Raw genomic sequence first — 21,475 nt, 5'->3', positions numbered from 1 at the left:
CCACATGAACTATGACTGAGTCATATTGGTACTTGTGGTCCAGTGAAATGAGTGAGTGAGTAATGTGGTGGAGCCTAGCCCCTGATAAGCAACTGACTGTGACTTTCTCCTTACGCAGCCTGATGAGAGGGACATCAGTGTGTTTCATGATGGAGTCTCCAATGACTAGAATGTTGGACTGTGTGGTGGCTTGCCTTATGGGCTTAGAGGTAGAGGCTCCATAAGATGTAGCTCTATGTGCTGTTGTCGGTGTTGTTTTGAAACAATGTATACGGGGCTGCTGAGGGTATTTGTTATGTGTACTTCATCTAGAAGGTCTTTGTGGTTCAGGAAGGTTACATTTAAGTGCCACAGCATATATGAGTCTATATATCTGCTTTGAATTGTGCGTGATGGGTGCAGAGTGTGTACTACTGACAATCTTATTGACATTAGGAGTAATTTTATATGAGAGCTTTGCCTTAACATTGTGTAAATACATCTCTCACATACCATACCAGTTTGTTTGAGAATGAATTGGTTGTCAGTAAACATGAAGCAATTTCTACAATGCCTCAGGATGCCCATATCCACCAAGCTGGTAATGGAGATAGTGGGAAAGTTCATATCGCTGGCAACAGACCTTTTTTATTGATTAGACAATTGGAGTGAGAATATAAAGCAATGTCAGGAGTATCCGGTTTGCAACTATGGAGACAGTGCTTGTCACTGCAAACTAGTTGTCTTGTCTGCAACTAGGTATTGGAGAAATTTCAATTGTGCCTTTACAGGAAAAATGTCAGTCAAGGTGTCTAAGTGTACAAGGTATTGCCAAACACTTGATGGGAGACTAATATGTAGACCCTAAAAATTTAAGGATTTACTTTGGTAAATCTTTCTAGTGGAAGGTTTCTGAGAAGCTATGAGGAGTTGTATCACATGGTGTAGTAGCCTATGGTCCCCATGATATCAGTGGGAGTGGAGAAACCAAGTAGTCAGTCCTAAAGATTGAGTGTCAGGGTGAAGCCAACCAAATGGATTAGACAGCAGGACATTTTCTTAAATGGGGCCAAGATGGGAGAAACCAAATCGATGGAGTCAGAATGAAACTATTCGAATTTCCTTGGCTATACACATCTTAACTTCTGTAAAAAATCTTGCTATAGGTGGGACTAGAGGGAAGGCATAGAGGAGCCTGAGGGACCACTCATGGTGTATCCCTCCTGAGGGAGAATGGAAAATAAGCTGATGTATTTTGGTATTGGAGGGGTGAAGCAAAGAGGTCGGAGCATGCTTCCCCATCAGTGAAAAATCTGTTGTGAGACAATTTATGTGGAAGCAGTATTTGTCTGCTCAACTGCTCCACAATGATATTGGATGCCCCTGGAGTGTGAGTTGCTATTAGAAAGTGATATGGATGGCCCATTTCCATACCCCCATGACTTCAAGGCAAAAAAAGGTAGGACCATGTTCTGCCCTACTTATTGATGTACCATACCACTACCATGTTGCCTGAATGGATGGACACTGCACCTTGGGGGTGTAAAATATCTGCAACTCTAGGAAAACCATTCTCATCTCTAAGATATTTATATGCAGCTAGACCTCCAATATTGTCCACATTTCTTAGCCCACCCTGTTTAAGTAATACCCCCACCCCAGAGAAGATGTTTTTGTGGCTACAGTGGATCTTGGAAGAGATGGAATAAAAGGTTGTCCTGTACAAAGGTTTTCTGTATATGTCTACCAAGGCAGGTATTTCAAGCACAAATTTGCGAGAGTTATCATCTTTGTCATGGATTCTACAGATTGACACCATTGCACATTTTAGACTAAATATAGTATTTTTATGCACTTTTAATGCAAACATAAACTGATTAACTCCATTTTAAATCAAACCAAAACAAAATTAAGTAGAAAAATACTCTCAAAAAAATAAGGATCAATAATTTCCCAATATACTAAAATCCTTCTAGGAGGAGACATTCATCCTAACGCTGGCCCCATCTCTTACAATAAACATCAAAACAATTCTCTTCCACACACACTACTCCAACCCTACAATGGTCATCCCTGAACTCAGTAATCTAACTTTTGCTGCCATAAATGTTAGAAGCATAAGAAATACAGCTGCTGAACTACATGCCCAGATTACCTAAAATAAGCCTGATATTCTCAGTGTAACTGAAAGTTGGGTTAAACACAGCATAAATGCCTCCGAAATTATACCTTCTGGCTATAATATCATCCATAATGACAGTATAAAGATGAAAGGTGGTGGTATTGCTTTCATTTTTCACAACTACTACATTTACCCTTAAAATGAACCAATATCAAAATTCAATTCAGCAGAGCTTCTTATTACTTTCCTTAAGTTAAACAATTACAAATAAATATGTATTACTGTTCTTTACGTCCCTCCTGGCAACAATACAGCTGTGCTGAAAGATATCCTACATTTGATCTCTATAACAATTTCACAAGAAAAATACTACTAGGTGATCTGAATGTCAATTGCTTGGACATAAATTCCAACTCCCCCACACATAGTGTGAACTTATTTAACTTTCCACAATTAATTAATAGCCCCACACATTACAGAAATATATCAAATTCCCTATTAGACTGGATCCTATATCATACCCTAAGAAATAAACCTCAGGTACAATACCTGACTGTCTCACTGATCTACTCCCAATCTACAACCAGGCATCTCACACATCCACTTAAACAGCATGCTTAAAAAACAACACACAACCTTTCCAAGTTTAACCCAGAAATGTTCATTACTACCCTATTATCTATTAATTTGTACTTCCTACAAATCCCCCCCTTAGATGATGCTGTACATGAATTCAATACAACTTTCCTGAATATCCTTAATAACCTTGTACCTCTTAGAAGGAAGAGACTAGAAACAAGTAATGCAATTTGGCTATCAAAAATAGAACACAATAATAATAAAATAATAATATAATAATATAAAATAATAATAGAATAAAAGTAGAATGCTAATGCAGGACAGAGAAAAAGCATGGAAAGAATGGTGAAAATATAAAACATCACAATATCTTGAAAACTTCAGAATGCTTCACAATCACACTAAAAAGCAAATTAATGAAGACAAAAAAAACTATACTATAAAAACTTTCAAAATAATAGTAAACACAACCCTAAAAATTCTGGTCACTCATTAAAGAAATCTTGCATCCCGGCTGTAAATTCAACCCTAACCCCTCTCACAATAACTCATCACCTGAAACCGCAATCCAATTCAACTCTTATTTCATAGTTTGTATAGCATCTCTGATCAAGGATTCCCCAACATCTAATCTCAACCCTGACCAGCAGCCACGTAGCGCCACTTCCACTTTCACCTTCAAACCTGTGCTTACATCCTATATAAAACTACACTTAAGCAAACCTCAAACCATGCTCAACTTCAGCTGATGACCATCCAAGCAAGAAAGTACCTTAAAACAGCAGCCAACAGCATTGCCTATCCTGTCTCAATACATATAAATAGGTCAATCCAGGAATCCCACGTTTCCTCTGTCTTGAAAAAGTCACACTTTATCCTTCTGCACAAAGAAAGAAAATCAACAGACATTATTAACTTTAGACCGATAGCAATCTTATCCCCAGCTCTCCAAAATACTTGAAAATTGTATCCAAAACAACTGGAAAACTATCTCCTGCAGGAAGAATTTCTATCCCCCATACAACATGGCTTCCATCTTTCCCATAGTACTAACACTACACTTCTAACCTATACAGATACTGTCACTAAAGCTAGAAATAAAGTCTAACTAGTCTCCTCCTTATTGCTAGACTTGTCTAAAGTCTTCAACACAGTTTGTCACAGCAAACTTATACTTCAAATGTCCTCATTAGGTCTCTCTCAGCCTACAGCTCTGTATTTCAAAAGTTATCTATCTAATAGGTATCAGTCAGTAAAATGAAAGTCCACCCTCTCTCCAAACCTCCTAGTCACTACCAGTGTACCACAAGGTTCTATCCTTGGTCCCCTCCTCTTTAACATTCTCACCAACACCCTCCACACATCCATACAAGGCCACCCTAATACAGTATGCAGATAACGCCACAGTCATTTGCACATCTGACAACATGGTACGCTTAAAAAAATACTCAGAAAGCTTTAACAGCAACTGAAACAAAGCTTTGTAACTCACAGCTCATGCTCAACCCTACAGAAAATTGCTCCCTATTACGCTGTCACAGACGCAGGTTGTCAAATGCGTGTTTGCTGAACTGAAAAGCACGAAAAGGGAAAATAGCTAAGCGGCTTTTCAGCAAATTCTTTCCCTGGGAAAGAATTTGCTTGGCCGCTTTCGCTACTTTGAAGTTTTCGGCACTGTAGTGCGATCTTGGAGTTGGTATATTTAAGTAGGGGGATGTGGAGGGCAAAGCCCCACACATTATGTAATGTTTTACGTTTTTTTTTTTTTTTTATTTCAGAACAGCGATTTTTTTCCAATGTTCTGATGTTTCGACGTTGTAAGCTTTTGCTTACATGGGGTCAATTATGTGTCGTTCGCTCTTCTGAGCAGGCAATATCATAATATAGACCCAAAAAAACTACTACTTTTTCCCAAATCCTTCTCCCAGGAAAAAAAATATAAAGTCCTCTCTCTCTTGATAATACAACCATTAGTCACCTCTTATAGCAAATTATTACGGATGATAGTGAATGATAATGTTAAATTCAACCTGCATGTACAAACCTACATAAGAAAAACTCATCAAGAACTAGTTATGCATTACACAGGCAAAAACTTTCTCATCGACAAAAGTAAAGCTACAGTTGCCACTACTTTGCTCCCCACACTTCTTTATGGCACGCCCATCCCTACTAACCCTCAAGCATCACAAAAAACAAAACTTGAACAATGCTGTAACAAACTTGCTAAATTTGCAGCATATACCCCTTTCAGAACTCACCAGTGTATAGCACTTAAAAGTCTAAACTGGTTAGAACTACCACATCAGCCATCATATACACAACTTCTTAGCACCTATAAAATTATCTACAATCCATCTGCTTGTTCAGCACTAAATAACATTCTGTATAACTATGCTCCCAGTCAGTTATTAAGATCTAATGTCTAAAAATCCTGTCTGTCCACAAACCTGTTAAATCACATTGTCTGTACTTGTACAATGACTCTAAGACCTGGAATTTCTTATCTGTATTCATCAGGTCAATATCCTTCCTCCCATCATTGAAAACCATTCTAAAAAATTTCCTAAACAAAAGCTGGCTTTCTTCTTGCTCAATACAAGGATACACTATACCCTTAATGTGAACAAATACCTATTCATACCTTACATTTCCTTACTCTACCTTCTTCACTCACTTCCTTACTTTTATCAATTTTTCCTCCCCTGGCTTTCTAAGTATATCATAAGCCTGCTTTTCTCTCACCTCATATTGCAATTCATGTTTGTATTATACTAACTTACCTTTAATTTCTCTACAAACCGGCTAAAATTTCTCTAACCATTAAATCATTGTCATAAAACTTGTAAATATTCTTAACCAATGTTTTCATATTATGTATACTCTGGTATAATTATTTAAACTGTAATTGTTTTTTTTTGTATTATTTTTAAAGACTGTAAAATTATTGTTTTAAAATCTTTTGTTATACTTTGGAGCTTTTTTCCCCTGGACCTCTGCTGAAAATGGACTCTTACCCAGTCAGACTTTCCCCGTAATCAGTTGTCAATAAATCAATCCAACAATAAATAAATAGCGTCTGCTGAAGTATTCTCGTGTGGTAAATGGCATGTACAACAGTCTGTATGGTGGTTGCTATTAGTTCAAGAATGATGAGAACTGTGGCTGCATCTAGTTTTGGGTTGTGGTACAAATTTGTCAGGCTCGAACTATTATTGGTACTTTGTCTAGAGGTAATAAGCTAGTTGTCAAATGGAGTCCAATTAACAGCTAATGAATTTCAGATTCTGGGAGGGTTCAATTTAGGAATCAGCAACATTTACAACTGGAATAAGTACTGCCTTGCAGGGATTAATTCATCTTTCCATCATGGAAGCAGCAATGAGACAGTTGGCCAGGGAAAGAAAAGGTAAGATTCATATTACTAACAGTTTTGTGTGGGAAGTGACTGGGGCCATGCACTTGGTAAACATCCGCGGCTTTTGTGAGACCAAAAGGTAGGACTCTGAACTGATAATGACTAGCTCAAACTTGAAAGCAAAGTAATCTCTTGGACAGTTTGGCTATCGTGCTATGCAGAGAGACACCCTAGAGATCTGAAGAGCACATCCAAGTACCTACTTGCAAGCAAGGTAGGGTGGGATGCACCTTAATCGTCCAGAAGTGTGTTGATTCATACAGATGACATCTACAACTGGTCTGCAGCCCTATCTTTCTGGGCATCAAGAAGAATTCTGAGTAAAACTAAGATCTTATCTGGTCTGGTGGGAACTCCTGGATGGCTCTTTTTAACAGAAAGTTTTAAACTTATTGTTAAGCCATCCTTCTTTTACTGTGTGGTACTATGGCTGGATGAGAGAGTACTTTTATGGGCAATTGCAAAAATGGCAAAGTAGAGTCTCTGGATATCATCTCCATGATCCAAATATCCTGTGTGATAGCATGCTATACAAGTGGATGCACAAAGAGGATTCCCCCAATCTCTGCAATCTTTGATATACAGTCCTCCTCTGCCTCTAAGGGTGGTGGCTGTTAGAGAGGTTATCTCTAGTTCAGGAACTGCTGTTGTACTGCTGCTGGGACTTCTGAAACATGATATTCTTATCTCCCGTTTAATTTCTCTGAAATAATCTTTGTAGAGCTTAGAATCTGACCTAAACAGCTGTGAGTATCTTGCCCACTTGCTTATACTATTGCAGCTTATTTTTCACTGTTTGACCAGATAATGAGGTTCCATCAATGGGGACATTCACAAAGGCCAGCTTAAAGTGTTCTGCAAAATAAGTCAATAGCAGGGATGCCTGATGTCTCAGTGTAATGCCTGAACCTGCCGAAGTTCCACCCACTGCATTGTGAAGTAGATGCACAGATAGCAGTGAAATAGAATTTATTGCTGCCAACGGAGTCTGCATATGCTGACATCTCCAGTAGGCAACAGCTGCATGTGGGCAGTGACTGGAGCCATGCACTTTCTAGTGTCTTATCTGCTAGTTCCCTCTGAAAACATTCCATATGGGCCAAGTAATTCAGTGCCCTGATGGACAAGGTACTTGATGCATACACACACTTTCCTAATCTATCCATCACTACTTATCTCCTCCCCACACTTCTTTATGGTACTCCCATCCCTACTAACCCTCAGGCATCACAAAAATCAAAACTTGAACAATGCTGTAACAAACTTGGGAAATTTGCAGTAAATATCCTCTTTCAGAACTAAGCACTGTATAACACTAAAAAGCCTAAACTGGTTAGAACTACCACATCAACCACCATATGCACAATTTCTTACCACCTATAAAATTATCTAGAATCCATCTGCTTGTTCAGCACTAAATAACATTCTGCACAACTATGTTCCCAGTTGGTCATTACTACCTAATGACCAAAAAATCCTGTCTGTCCACAGACCTGTCAAATCTGCTGGGCATTGTCTGTACTCATACAAGGTTGCTAAGGCCTGGAACTGCTTATCTGTATTCATCAGGTCAATACCCCCCCATCCTAGAAAACCATTCTGAAAGACTTCCTAGCCATTCTACATGCTCCAAGTAATCCAGTGTTCTGATGGAAAGGGTATTTGATACATATATACAATTTTCTAATCTATCCATCTTTATTGAGTCTTTGCTTGGGGGGTGATGGATAGCTTGAGCATCTTCTGGAACTTCTCTTTGCTGCTGAAACCATGATAAGAGTCTAGAAGTGGTCCATTACTCCACTGTAGTTTATCCTATGTACAGCACTCTGTTGGGCTTTCTAGATATGGGCTCTACTACATCCAGCTCTCTTCGACCTTTTGTACAACAATGTCTATTAATTTATTCTGTGTGTGTGGGGGAGGGGGAACGACAAGCCAGGCTGCTGAGGGTGAGAACCTGTAGGCTTGTAGGCTTTCTGTAGGCTCTACTCCTCAGAAGTGGTGGAGTCAATGGGCAGTGATCCCTTCTGCTGCAGCATCTCTGGCATTTCTCTAAATCTGGGGTCTTTGTGAAGTGATTGGGTTAAATCTTTCCCATCATCAGGATCTCATCTAAGGTGGGAGACTACAATGGTGGGGGGGGGTCTATGTTCTTCCTCTTGCACAAACTCTTTCTTGGAGGCTAAGTGGAGAGTCATCTGAGCTTCCCTGATGTGAAGGTAACCGAGACTGAAGGTGTTCTCTTGGCCTTTCTGGTTCTACATCCTAGTAAGACAAAACGGATGATCAGTCCAAAGACCCTGCTTCAACAGTGTAGAGTGGTGTAGAACAACTCTGTTCCAAGTGAAAGATTTAAGCAGATCTTCTCGATGCTGAGTGACCTGCTAAGGTGCCCAGGGACAAGACTTATGCACTGAAGTCAGTGGTGCTGACACTGTAAGGGGAAACTGTCAGTACTGACCACTGACATTGATGATTCTAGTAATGAGGCTACTTGGGGCAGGCTTTGGCACTAAAGAATTGAATGCTGGAAGCTTTGGCACTGACAATGACTCCAAAAAACGTCAGAGCTGATGTTAACACTGATCATCCTATTTGAACTAGTGGAGGACAGTGCCAACACTGTCGACCCGCACACTTCCAATGGCACTGAGGGCATCAACACAAATGAAAACAAATCCATGGATGGCAAGGACATCAGCACAACATCTCCTAGTGGTTCTTATATTCTTGGAGTCAGAACTGGTTCCGAAGTAGGAAGCAAAATAATGGCAACTTGGGTTTCTTCTGGCACTGTCCTAGCCACCAAGGGGGCTGAGAGAATACCAAGATGAAGGTAAGCTTTCACACAGGCCATTATCATCTTGCCCCAGGCTTACCGTATTGGCTTCTGAAAAGACCCAGAGGGTTGGGAGGAAGCTGCAGAAGCAGGCTGACAGCATATGAATCTCAACAACTCCACCTCAGAGGAAAAGCTTCGATTCTCCTACTTCGTGTAGAGTCAGTCAGGCCAAAAATCTTGCCTAACAGCAACCACTGGCCAAGACGGATACCCTGGTCAGGGAGAAGATGAACCCATTAGTCCTGGAATTCATGCTGGAGATAATTTTGATTAGGTGCAGGTGTGGCTGCTACATCATTTGAAGCATTTCATGCTCTTTCTTGAGGACGAGGCCAAACAAAGATGTTACCTGATGAAAAATCGTGATAATCACATTGTAGTTTCTTTAACTTAACTTGTTGAAGTTCTAAATCATAGTTAGCAGCTACACATAGTATGCCCATAAGTCTATTTTTATGGTATTCAGTTTTGTAGTCTCTTTCCAGCTGAATACGTAAGTCTTTCATAAGGATCTCAAAACACCACCCATGAGACCTATAGTATCGGGTAGGGGCTGGGTAACAGAAAATATTTCTATCTGGTTAGAATGTAATCTCAGACCAATGTTACAAAAATCCCCCAGAATTTTGAAAGATACTGCTACATTTTTGGAATCGTTGGGTGTTTATTTACAAGAGAACAGTGATATTTCCTACATGTTTGTTACCTTAGATGTAAAGAATTTGTTCACTGTCATAGAAAATCAATATGGTATTACTGCCATGGAAGAAATACTGAACAAAAAGGTGAATATACATATAGATGAAAATTAGAAGTTATGTACCTACCATAACGTTCCATGTTAGTTGTCTTCTCTCACCTTCTTTCTTGCTGGATGGGTTCGGAGCCGATCCTCGGCTCCGACTCGGCACTTGCTAAGCTCAAGAGTCAATTCCACCAGCTCGAGGCAGCCCCATATCCCATGATGCAAGTGATTACCCAGATCTCGTTTGGTAGCTAGAGGAAAAAAAATAACTGCTATCTTCCCCCAAGGGAAGAAGAACAACTAACCTGAGAAAAAACTGTAAGGGGAAACCAGGTAACTAAGTACAGAGCTAACTGGTGTCCAAGGGAGAAATCTCCCAGAGAAGAGGATAGTTCAAGGTCTGTCCAGGCTAGGGGGACAGGAGGGAGGGACGCAAGAAAGAAGGCGAGAGAAGACAACTAACATGGAACGTTATGGTAGGTACATAACTTCTAAATGTTAAGTTGTCGATCTCGCCTTCATTCTTGCTGGATGGGACCGCGTCCCTAGCACCTCTATCCTGGGTGGCTCAATGGAACAGACTCTTGAAAACTGTGGAACCAAAACTCACCCTGTCCCTGGAAGCCAAATCCAATTTGTAATGTGAGACGAAGGTATAAGGAGTGGCCCAAGTGGCTGCTGCACAAATAGTGTCTAAGGGTAGTATGGCCTGAAAGGCTGTAGATGTGGCTAGGCCTCTGGTAGAATGTGCTTTTGGTATTGAGATCAGCTGTTTGCCCCTAAGCTTATAAATGTAAGAAATAGTGGAAGACAGCCATCTGGATAAGGTCAGCTTAGAAACAGGGAGACCTTTCTTATTTTCAGCATAAGAAAGAAAAAGCTGGTCAGACTTTCTAGATTGCTTTGATCTGTCCAAGTAATATCTGAGTTGGCGATGAACATCTAGGCAATGCAATTTTTGTTCCGCCTGTCAGAATAATTGGGAAAAAATACTGGAAGATCAATAGATTGGTTTAAATTTGTCTTAGAAGCAACCTTGGGCAAAAAAGACGGATTAGTTCTCAAAGATACTCTATCCTTGTGGAAGACCAAGTAAGGGGGACGAACACAGAGAGCATGAAGTTCAGACACCCTTCTAGTCAAGTAATAGCGACTAGAAAGAGTGTCTTCCAAGAGAGAAATTTTAACGAGCATGTAGCAGCCGGTTCAAAAGGGGGAAGTATTAAGGATGCCAGCACTAAATTTAGATCCCACTGCGGTGGAGGATCCCTAATAGGGGGTTTAAGTAGGAAGATCCCTCTGAGAAAGGCTTTGCAAAGTTTGTGAGACATAATGTTCTGGTCTGCAAATCCGACATGAAAATTGAGATTGCTGCCAGCTGGACTTTAACTGTGGAAGAAGAAGAACCAGAGTGAAAAATTTCAGCTAGGAAGTCCAAAACTGACTGAATAGGGGCAGTAAAGGGATCTATGTTCTTAGACCTTGCCCAAAAGGAAAAACATTGCCATTTGCTAGAGTAAATCCTTCTGGTAGAGGACTTTAGAGAAGCTACTATGATATCCCTAACGGGATTAGAGATCATAGGAAGCCTGGCTAAGGAAGGAAGTGGAGCAACCAAGCAGTGAGCTTGAGGGAACGAATGGACCGGTGCAGTTGACCCGATTGGTGGGTCAGAAGATCTGGAACTGGGTCCAGATGCCAAGGCTGCACTAAGAGATGTCGATGAAGGAACGGGAACCAAATTTGTCGAGGCCAGTAAGGAGCAATGAGAATCAGCTTGGCTCTCAAGTCAGTAGCTTTCTGAAGCACTTGAGGAATCAACGGAAAAGGGGGAAAAGCATAAAGAAGTCCCCGGGGCCAATCCTGGGTTAGAGCGTCTCTGGGGGGATGGCCTGGAAGTGGAAAGAGAGAGAAGTCTGGGCATTTGCTGTTTTGGGGTGTAGCAAAAAGGTCGCAGCAAGGAGGGCCCCACATCTGAAAAATCTCTTCCGCTATAGATTGTTTGAGAGACCACTCGTGAGGCATGAGTATAGCTCTGCTCAACCTGTCCGCTATGATGTTGGTTTTCCCGGGGATATGCGTTGCTATCAGAAACCGCTGAGAGGAGATCACCCATTGCCAAAGTCTGAGAGCTTCTCGACACAGAGGATAGGACTTGGTCCCGCCCTGTTTGTTGATATACCATACTACGGACATGTTGTCCGTGTGAACTGCAATAGTTCCTAAAGGAAGAAAGTCGTTGAGGGCTTGCAATGTTAAAAGCACTGCTCTCATCTCTAGGACATTTATATGCAGGTGGTATTCGAACGGTTGCCCTGATAATGCCCCCTCCACCCGATCAGGGAGGCATCCAAAGTGACCGTGGCTACCGGGGCCGGGGAGACAAATGGTCTGCCCTCATGGACTAGGGGGGAAGAAATCCACCAGGATAGGTGGCTCTTGCAGATCTGTGTGACAAGGATCTTGTGACGCATGGGCAACTGCTGGAAGGACCATTGGGTAAACAACATCCACTGTAGGAGACGCATGTAAAAGCGGGCCAGAGGAAGAAGTGTGATGGCAGCTGCCATTAGGCCTAACACTTTCAGGACCAACCTGGCTTGTACCTTTTTGCTGAATAGGATGATCCGAACATGATTTTGGATATCCAGGATTCTTTGATTTGTTAGATTTGCTGACATCCGAGTAGTGTCTAGATCTGCGCCTATAAAGGTAATAGATTGGCAAGGCGATAAGGAAGACGTTTCGAAGTTGACAGAAATCCCTAACTGGCTGCAGAGACGTAGAGTGTAATCCCTGGCCTGGAGAAGTTGATGCCTGGTGGTGGCTGTGAGGAGACAGTCGTCTAGGTACAGAAACACCTGGAATCCCTGACTTCTCAGGTGAGCCGTGACCACTGCCATGCATTTGGTGAACACTCTGGGGGCTGTGGTGAGACCAAAGGGCAGGGCTCTGAATTGAAAATGACTGGTCCCCAGCCGAAAGCGGAGAAACCTTCTGGAGCATCTGTGGATTTTTATGTGATAGTACGCATCCTGAAGGTCTATAGAGCACATCCAGTTGTCTTTGTCCAGAAAGGGAAAAATCGATTGAAGTGTGACCATCCGAAAACTCGTCTTTTTGACAGACTTGTTTAGTCTGCTGAGGTCTAATATTGGTCTCCAGTCTCCCGTCTTTTTGGGGACCAAAAAGAACCTTGAGTAGATTCCCGATTCTAAATGGCCTGCTGGAACTGGCTGGATGGCCCTTTTCTCTAGAAGTTTTAAAACCTCTAGCTTTGCAATTTCTCTTAGACCGGGTGGAACGTCTGGAAGGGATCCTTTTTGAGGGAAGGGGCTTTTCTCGAAAGGTATTTTGTAACCCTCGGATATGATCGACTGTACCCATTTGTCTTGAGAAAGGGAAAGCCAGGCTTCTGGGTACAGTGACAATCTCCCCCCGACTGCCTCCAAGGGTGGGCAGTCGGGCAACACCTCAGGGATGCTGGAAGGGCTTGTCAGAGAAAGGCTCTCTGCTGCCCTGGTTCTGCGGACCCCCTCTGCCCCTAGGGCGACGTCTGTTGTTATTACCCCCTCTGCCTCTGGGGGTAAACTGACCACGTGCGTCAGGCATGACTCCTTGAGATTTTCGGAACCACATTTTCCCTCCCTTCTGACCTTTGGGGTAAGGCCTTGAAGGGGTGGAGAAACGGACTCCTACGGCAGAAAGAGTCTTGCCGTCTTGCTCGCACCTGGTCAAAGTGTCCTTCACCTGAGGTCCAAACAAATTTGTCCCATCGAAGGGAGAGTTTGTGAAGGACGCCTTAAAGGGGTCTGCAAAATTGCAAAGTCGCATCCAGGACTGACGTCTGAGAGCCACTCCTGTGCCTGCAGCTCTACTCGCTCCATCGGCTGCATAAGAAATGAGCCGCATGGAGGAGTTAGTTATGGAATTTAGGATTCCCAGCAGAGAGGCAATCTTCTCTTGAGCCCCAGCAGCTGACGGATCCTGTACCACCTCCCCCAATTCCTTGAGGATATCTCTTTGAAGTCGGGTGAAGTGACATAGATAATTCAGCGAACGCATAGCAAAGGTCGCTGAGGAAAACATCCGCTTACCATACCTGTCCATGGTCCTAGACTCCTTGTTAGGAGGATGGACCGGTACGGAAGGATCTGCAAGTTCCTTTTTGGTGGCGGCCGCCACCACCATGGCATCAACCGGGACACCTCTGGTGAGAAACTGTTTTTCAGTGGGGGCCGTGATAAATTTAGAAGGCCTCCTGGGGACTGGTTCCACAGAATCAGGAGATGCCCACGCCTTTCGAGCTATCACGTCCATGAGGGGGTCAAAAGGCAGAGACACTCAGGAGGTGGAGGGTCGAGATCCTAAAGCCTCCAGGTATACCGAGTCATCCTCGGAGGGGTTAATGGAGGGCCAGTTCCCCCTATGTTTCAGGAGTTCAAGAATGTCTGAAAAGGAGACATCCTCAGAGGGGGATCTTGGGGACCCCTCCGACTCATCTAAGTCGGTATCTGATGTCGTAGACTCAGGGGAGTCTAAATGCTTCCTCTTGCAGGTCCTCTTATGCGGGGATTCCCCTGAAGGATCAGGAGAAACCTCGGAAGAGGAAGGTATTCCCAATGGGGAAACCTGGGGCGATGGATCTCTGGGTCTGGGAGCAAGAGAGTGGGAAGAGATATCTACAGGCACTGAAGAGGGAGGAGCTAATGGGACCGACTGTTGACTCAGCTCGGGGGCTAGTACACTCCTCATCACCTCGAAGGCTCCCCTCCCGGGGAGGACCGAGAGCTCCCGCTCCGATGAAACAGGAATCCCCGGTCCCACCGAAAGGGAAGGCTCCGAAGCAGATGTCGGTGCCGAGCTTACCAAAGCCGAAGCTCAGAGGGGGAGAATGGGGTCGGACAAGGGTCCGATGCCACTCGCCCCCCGGAACAGACAAGGGAAGCCCGACGACCGAATCCCTCCAAGGACGGTCTCAAGAAGGAGATAGGAGTCGAAGACAACGGAGCCGAAAGGAGTGGTATCGGCTCCGAAGCACCAACAGTCACAGTTCCAATAAGCTCAGGCTCCGAGCTCTGAAGGAGAGTCGAAGGAGGAATTTCTGGAGGGTGTGGAATAGCGGTCGTCTGCTGAGACGGGCTATGAAGCATCTGGGCCAGTGCCTGTGATTTCAGCAGTCTACTCACCACTCTCTCCAAGTCATGGTCTGAGAGTCTGGAAGACCTTGAGGATCGGCTCCGATGGCTCCGCTCCGAAAGTAAGGGAGAGGCCGGAGCCGAATGAATAGACTCCAGCGACAGAAATCTGTATCTTTTTCTCGACTGAGCCATCGGAGCCGAAGAATCTTCGGGTCCAGTTGGAGCCGACAACTTGTCGGCTCCGAGCTGGGTCAGAGATGTGTCGGCTCCAGCCGGAGCCAACACAGGCATGGAAGAGAGAGTATCGGCGCCGATCGGCGCCGATACCGAACCTTCAGAGAAGGAAGGATTGGCTCCAGTCGGAGCCAAGGCCGAAGGCTTGGACACTGAAGCCTGGGCCTTAGGAGGCTTTGAGGGCTTCCCCAAGCCGGACTTAGCCAGGGAGCTCCCAGGCTTTAATAAGCCCCTGAGAATGAGTTTATTTCTACGTTCCTGCAGGACTCTCTGGCTGAAGGAGTGGCAAATAGCACAAGAGTCCTGCAGGTGTAGAGGTCCCAGGCAATAAATACAAGAAGTGTGACCGTCTGCCAGAGACATCTTCTGACAGCACGAGTCACACTTCTTGAAGCCTGAGACCCTAGCCTCTTTAGACATGACTGAGTACGTAATCACACACACACTACACACTCAGTCCAAAAATTAAACTAGTTTAACAAATCCAAGCACAGGGAAAAAAACACACAGACACACCCAAACAAACCCTGACAGGAAAAATATAGGAGGGGTAAAGACCTAAGGAACGATTAGCAAAAAAAATAAGAATAAAGGGAAGTTAACTATATATAAATATAAAGTACTGTGGACTAAAGTCTCAGAAAAAAAGTAGAAAAATTCAGTTACCAGGAGCTGGTAAAAAGTTACCTCATGAACGAAGCGGCAAACGAGATCTGGGTAATCACCGCCTTGCATCATGGGATATGGGGCTGCCTCGAGCTGGTGGAAGTGACTCTTGAGCTTAGGAAGTGCCTTGGCTCCGAACCCATCCAGCAAGAATGAAGGCGAGATTGACAACTTAACATTATAAGGTTATAATTCCTTATTAAGGCTAGTATTAGAAAATAAGAAGTTATGTACTCACCATAACGTTCCATCTGAGTAGGTGACTTCATTTGGATGCAACCTGTGGGATTCGGATCCGACATCGGATCCGAGCCGGCAATTCATAAGCTTTAGGATCCGAGCTCCTAGCTCCTCCCTTTACCCATAATCCCCTGCTAAGCCCTGACTGACCTCAGATTGAGTTTGCCCTGTGAATACCAGTATAACAGAATCCTGGGTAAACCAGGACTACTAGCCTTGAAAGGTCAGGGGGATGGAGGGGGGGGGATGGTTGCATCCAAATGAAGTCACCTACACAGATGGAACGTTATGGTGAGTACATAACTTCTTAATCTGAAGTAGGAAGACTTCATTTGTCTGCAACCTGTGGGACAGAGTCCCCAGCTACCTGGATCTTGGGCGGCCGTCATGGAAGGATGTTCCGGAGCACCGCAGAGCCAAAGGATGCTCTCCCTCTGGAAACAACGTCCACTTTGTGATGTGAAATGAAAGTATGAGATGAGGTCCAAGTGGCTGCTGCACAAATATCATCTAATGGTACTCTAGATTTAAAGGCAGCAGAAGTAGATACTGCTCTTGTAGAATGTGCTGTAATTCTCTGAGGAGCTGGCCTTCCTGAGGTGTCATAAGCCTGCAAGATACAATTAGAAATCCACTTTGACAAGGTGACCTTAGAGACTGCCTTACCCAGTGCGAATTTTGCAAAGGAGACGAACAATTGATCGGATTGTCTATGACCAGCTGTTCTGTGAATGTAGAAACGCAGTTGTCTATGAACATCTAAGGAATGCAGTTTATATTCTCCTTTGTTTTTATATTTGGGAAAGAAAACTGGCAAATTAATAGAGTGGTTAATATTGGATTCGGAAGCAATCTTTGGAAGAAAGGAAGGACTGGTCCTGAGGGAGACCCTATCAGGAAAATAGGAGAGATAAGGTGGTTTGACGCACAGAGCTTGGAGTTCTGAAACTCTTCTAGCTGACGTAATGGCCACTAAGAAAGCAGTTTTCCAAGAAAGATACTTCAAGTCCACAGAGGCTGCAGGTTCAAAAGGAAGAGCGGTTAGGGACTGCAGCACTAAAGATAAGTCCCAAGGTGGTACGGCTTCCTTCACAGGAGGTCTTAAGAGGAAAGCACCCTTAAGAAAGGTTTTACAAATTTTTGCAGCCATGAGAGGTGTCGAGTCATGACCCACATGGTAATGAGAAATGGCTGCCATCTGTACCTTTACCGTTGAAGAGCTTGCTCCTTGATGGAAAAGGTCTGTCAAGAAGTCTAGTACCGCAGAGAGCAGCGCGGAAAAGGGATCAAGATTTTTATGTTCCGGCTAAATAGAGAACCGCTTCCATTTGCTTCGATAAACCTTCCTAGTAGAAGGTTTATGGGCAGCCACTATGATGGCTTTCATTGGTGAAGAGATACCGGGAGTCCTGATTAGGGATGGAACTGGAGCAGCCAATCTGTCAATTTCAGAGTGTGAAGGTTCGGGATTGGAAGCCCCTGTGGATGGGAAATGAGATCCGGAATTGGATCTAGAATCCAGGGCGGATTCACTCGGTGAGACCATACATAAGGGAACCATGGTTGACGAGGCCAGAATAGGACAATGAGAATCATTCTGCTCCCCAAACTGCTGGCTTTCTGTAACAGTTTTTGCATTAGAGGAAGAGGAGGATAAGTGTATAGGAGACCGGGAGGCCAAGCATGCACCAGGGCATCTCTCAGGGATTCCCCGAATGGGGGAAGTAGAGCGAAGAAACTGTCGCATTTGGCGTTTGAGGGAGAAGCAAAAAGACCGCAACAGGGTTGCCCCCAGGTGGCAAAAATCTGCTTCGCTACTAGAGAATTGAGAGACCATTCGTGAGGGGAAAGAATGGTGCGACTGAGCTTGTCCGCTAGAATGTTGGACCTTCCCGGAATGTGCGTTGCCACAAGAAAGCGGTTGGTGGAGATTGTCCATTCCCATACTCTCATGGCCTCTCGACAAAGGGGGTAGGACCTGGTTCCCCCCGTTTGTTGATGTACTAGACTACCGACATGTTGTCAGTCTGGATAGCAATAGTTCCTACAGGAAGAAGGCTGTGTAGTGTTTGCAACGCTAATAGCACTGCCCTCATTTCCAGAACATTTATATGCAGGGAGGTCTCTGAACTGTTCCACGTGCCTTGGACAATCCTGCCCGCTGAATGCCCCCCCCCACCCGAGGCGAGAAGCATCCGTGGTCACTGTGGCTAGGGGGAATGCAGTACAGAAGGGTCTCCCTGTCAGGAGGTCCGTCGACTGGAGCCACCAGAACAGGGAGCTCCTGCATGCTCTGCTGATGGCTAACGGGTTGTTGAGAGGAAGGTAAAGCAGGGACCATTGGACCTGGAGGGTCCATTGAAGGATCCTCATGTGTAGTGGAGCGTGGAGGAGGAGTGGGATGGCTGCCGCCATTGAACCTAGGGCCCTCAGGACCATAGCTGCAGTCGGAGAAGGTTCTAAGATGGCCGTGATATGACACCTCAGGTTGGACAGTCGATCTAGAGTGAGGAATGCCCGCATGTTTCTTGTGTCCAATCTTCATCCTATAAAATCTATAAGCTGTGTGGGGTTCAGGGAAGATTTTTCTCGGTTTATGGTGATGCCCAGCCGAGGGGCTATATGAAGAAAATAGTCCCTGGCTGAGCACAGTAGATGCCTTGATGACGCTGTAAGGAGCCAGTTGTCCAGGTATGGAAACACCTGAATTCCCTGGAGTCTCAGGTGGGCCGCTACCACTGCAAGTACCTTGGTAAACACCCTGGGGGCAGAGGTGAGACCAAAGGGAAGGACCCTGAACTGGTAGTGACTGGCTCCCAGCCAGAAGCGAAGGAACCTCCTGGACCGTCTGTCCATTAGAATGTGGTAGTACGTGTCCTTGAGGTCTATAGAGCACATCCAATCGTTCTCCCGCAAGAAGGGGAGGATAGATTGTAAGGTGACCATCCGGAATTTTTGTTTGGTTACAGACAGGTTCAGTTGTGACAGGTCTAGGATCGGTCTTAAGTCCCCCCGTCTTTTTTGGCACCAAGAAGAACCTGGAGTAAAACCCTGATCCTGTCTGATCTCGGGGGACGTGTTGGATGGCTCTTTTTGTTAGCAGCTGTGCGATTTCCACAGTTGCTACCTCCCGTTGATCGGGTGGTACATCGGGGAGGTTTTTGGATCTGGGAATACTGTGAAGGGGGATTGAATAGCCTCTGGATATCACTCGAAGCACCCAACAGTCTGACGTGATTGACTCCCATGATGTCAGGTGCCTCAAAAAACGCCCCCCCGACTGCCTCCAGAGAGGAGCAGCCAGGTAACCCCTCAGGGGTGCTGCGTGGGTCTGTCAGAGAAAGGATCTCTGGACCCAAAGTTCCTAGGAGACCCTCTGCCTCTAGGACGGCGACCTCCCTGTCCTCCTCTGCCACGGAAGGACTGGTTGTCGGGAGCAGGTTGGGATTGCTGCGATTTCCGGAACCACATCTTCTTCTGTCCCTTTTGGTTCTTCGAGAAGGACCTCTGGGGAGCCGAGAAGCGGACTCCGATGGCAGACAGCGTCTTCCCATCCTTTTCGCTCTGGACAAGCGTTTCGCAAACCGTTTTGCCAAAAAGGGCAGAACCATCGAAGGGGGCATTCGCGAAGGTCACTTTGAAGGGCTCTGCAAAGTCACAGTGCCGGAGCCAGGCCTAGCATCTCATAACAAGGCCCGATCCGCTAGCTCTAGCGGCTCCCTCTGTTGCGTGAGATAAGAGCCGCATAGAAGTATTAGACACCGCTCTGAGAGTGGCCATACGGGTGGAGTACACTTGGTTGTCCTCCGCCGACATGGACTCCGGGAGAGATGCAGCGTATTCCTTAATCAGGTCTCGCTGCATCCTGATCACGTGTGCCATACAGTTCAGCGCCCCCAGGGAAAAGGTTGCTGAACTAAAGACTCACTTCCCAATGCGATCCATCGAGTGGGATTCCTTGCTCGGGGGATGCATAGAGGGACTCTCCTGAGCCAATTCCCTTTTTGTGGCAGCAGCCATCAGCATGGCATCTACTGGAGGTCCCTTACTCCAATGTGTACGGTCCGATGGGGGACTAAGAATCCGGTCCGGACGTTTGGGAACAGGCTCTTCGGTGTCCGAGTCCTTCCACGCTCTGGTGGCAATAAGGTCCACCAGAGGGTCGGCAGGAGGGGACACCCAAGAGGTAGACGGGCCCGCCTCAAATGTCTCCAAGAACACAGACTCGTCCGAGGAGGCCTTGGGGGCAGACCCCCCCCCCGATCCTTAACATTTCCATAATGTCTCCAAAGGAGACATCTTCTGGGGGTGATCTTGGGGAGCCCTCCCATTCCTCCAAGTCCATGTCTTCAGTAATAGAATCGGGGGAGTCCACGTGCCTCCTCTTACACTTATGCTTACGAGGCACTTCCTTGGGGGGACTGTCCGAGGAGTCCTTGCCAGCAACCAGTTGTTCCAAAGGAACCACTTGGGACATTGAGGCGGGCTGTCCCTGAGACCGGCTGATGGGAGCCTGGCCCAGCTGCGAGGGAGTGCGGGATGGAGCTGAGACAGGGACCGGGGGTCCGGATGTCCTCGACAGAACCCTCTCCACAAAGTTGAAGGCCGAGGGGGAGCTGACTTCTCTAGGACCCGAGAGCCGACCCCAACTCGGATCCGACGAATGGATCAGAACCAGAGCCGAGACCGTCGGATCCGAGAGACCGGTGCGCTCCGATCTAGACGGAGTTGAAGAGACACCGGCTCCCTCGGATCCGAGGCTAGCCCCACGGCTCCGAGAGGTCGGGTCCGAAGTACCCGAAGCACTCAAGGGAGGTATCAGATCCGAGGTGCACCGATCAGTCGGATTCGACCCGCCCCCGGGTCCAACGCTGCCCGGCTCCGAAAGCTCCGAACCCGGGAGCCGGGTCGGAGAAGGAGCTATGGGGGTGAAAAAAGGGGTCGAGGCCCCTCCAGGATGGGGGGGGGGCAGAAGCACTCCCATCTGCATCTGGGCCTGGATGAATCGCCTCATCATCCGGTCCATATCAGCGTCCGACATAGAAAAAGTTGACCTCGACGAGGCCACCGAGACGGATCTAGAGTGTCGCCTCGATGACCTCGACGAAGGTCTAGTCTCCACCTCCTCGGGTCCGGGAGAAAACCAAGGGGATCGGAGCCGAGGAGGAGGAGATTTAGAAGCCAGAGGGGAAGCACGCTTAGGCGGCGGGGCCGAGTCAGAGGCCTCAGCCCGCCGCTTATGGTGCCCCTCTCTGTGCCTTTCCTTTTCCCTCCTGGTCTCCCTATCCTCTGGTTTCTTATCGGGAGATTGAGTCCCTGCCGGAGGAAGGGAGACCGAAGTAGCCACTGGCGATTTCTGAGTAGGGAGGATAGCAGGGGCCGAGGCCGAAGCCGATTCAGAAGGGAGAAGTCCCACCAGGACCAACTTCGACCTCCGCTCCCTTAAAGCCCGGGGGTTGAACCCTGCACAAATGGTACAACCAGATGACAGGTGTTCAACCCCCAG

At 45.9% G+C, this 21,475-nt stretch overlaps 1 protein-coding gene across 1 annotated transcript in view; it reads right to left on the bottom strand.

The window, feature by feature from the left end:
- Positions 1 to 21,475, bottom strand: part of LOC122807560 (sodium- and chloride-dependent taurine transporter-like) — a 1,880,476-nt gene that overhangs the window by 673,130 nt on the left and 1,185,871 nt on the right. Inside the window, exon 11 of the mRNA XM_044078473.1 lies at positions 3,974 to 4,010. Coding sequence (XP_043934408.1) covers positions 3,974 to 4,010 — 37 coding nt within the window. The remainder of the gene's footprint in view (positions 1 to 3,973; positions 4,011 to 21,475) is intronic.

The sequence above is a fragment of the Protopterus annectens genome, chromosome 7.part1, assembly GCF_019279795.1.
Source record: "Protopterus annectens isolate FY-2018-M chromosome 7.part1, PAN1.0, whole genome shotgun sequence".
NCBI lineage: Eukaryota > Metazoa > Chordata > Ceratodontiformes > Protopteridae > Protopterus > Protopterus annectens.
The sequence above is the reverse complement of the archived record's forward strand: the minus strand, read 5'-3'. Positions and strand labels throughout refer to the sequence as shown.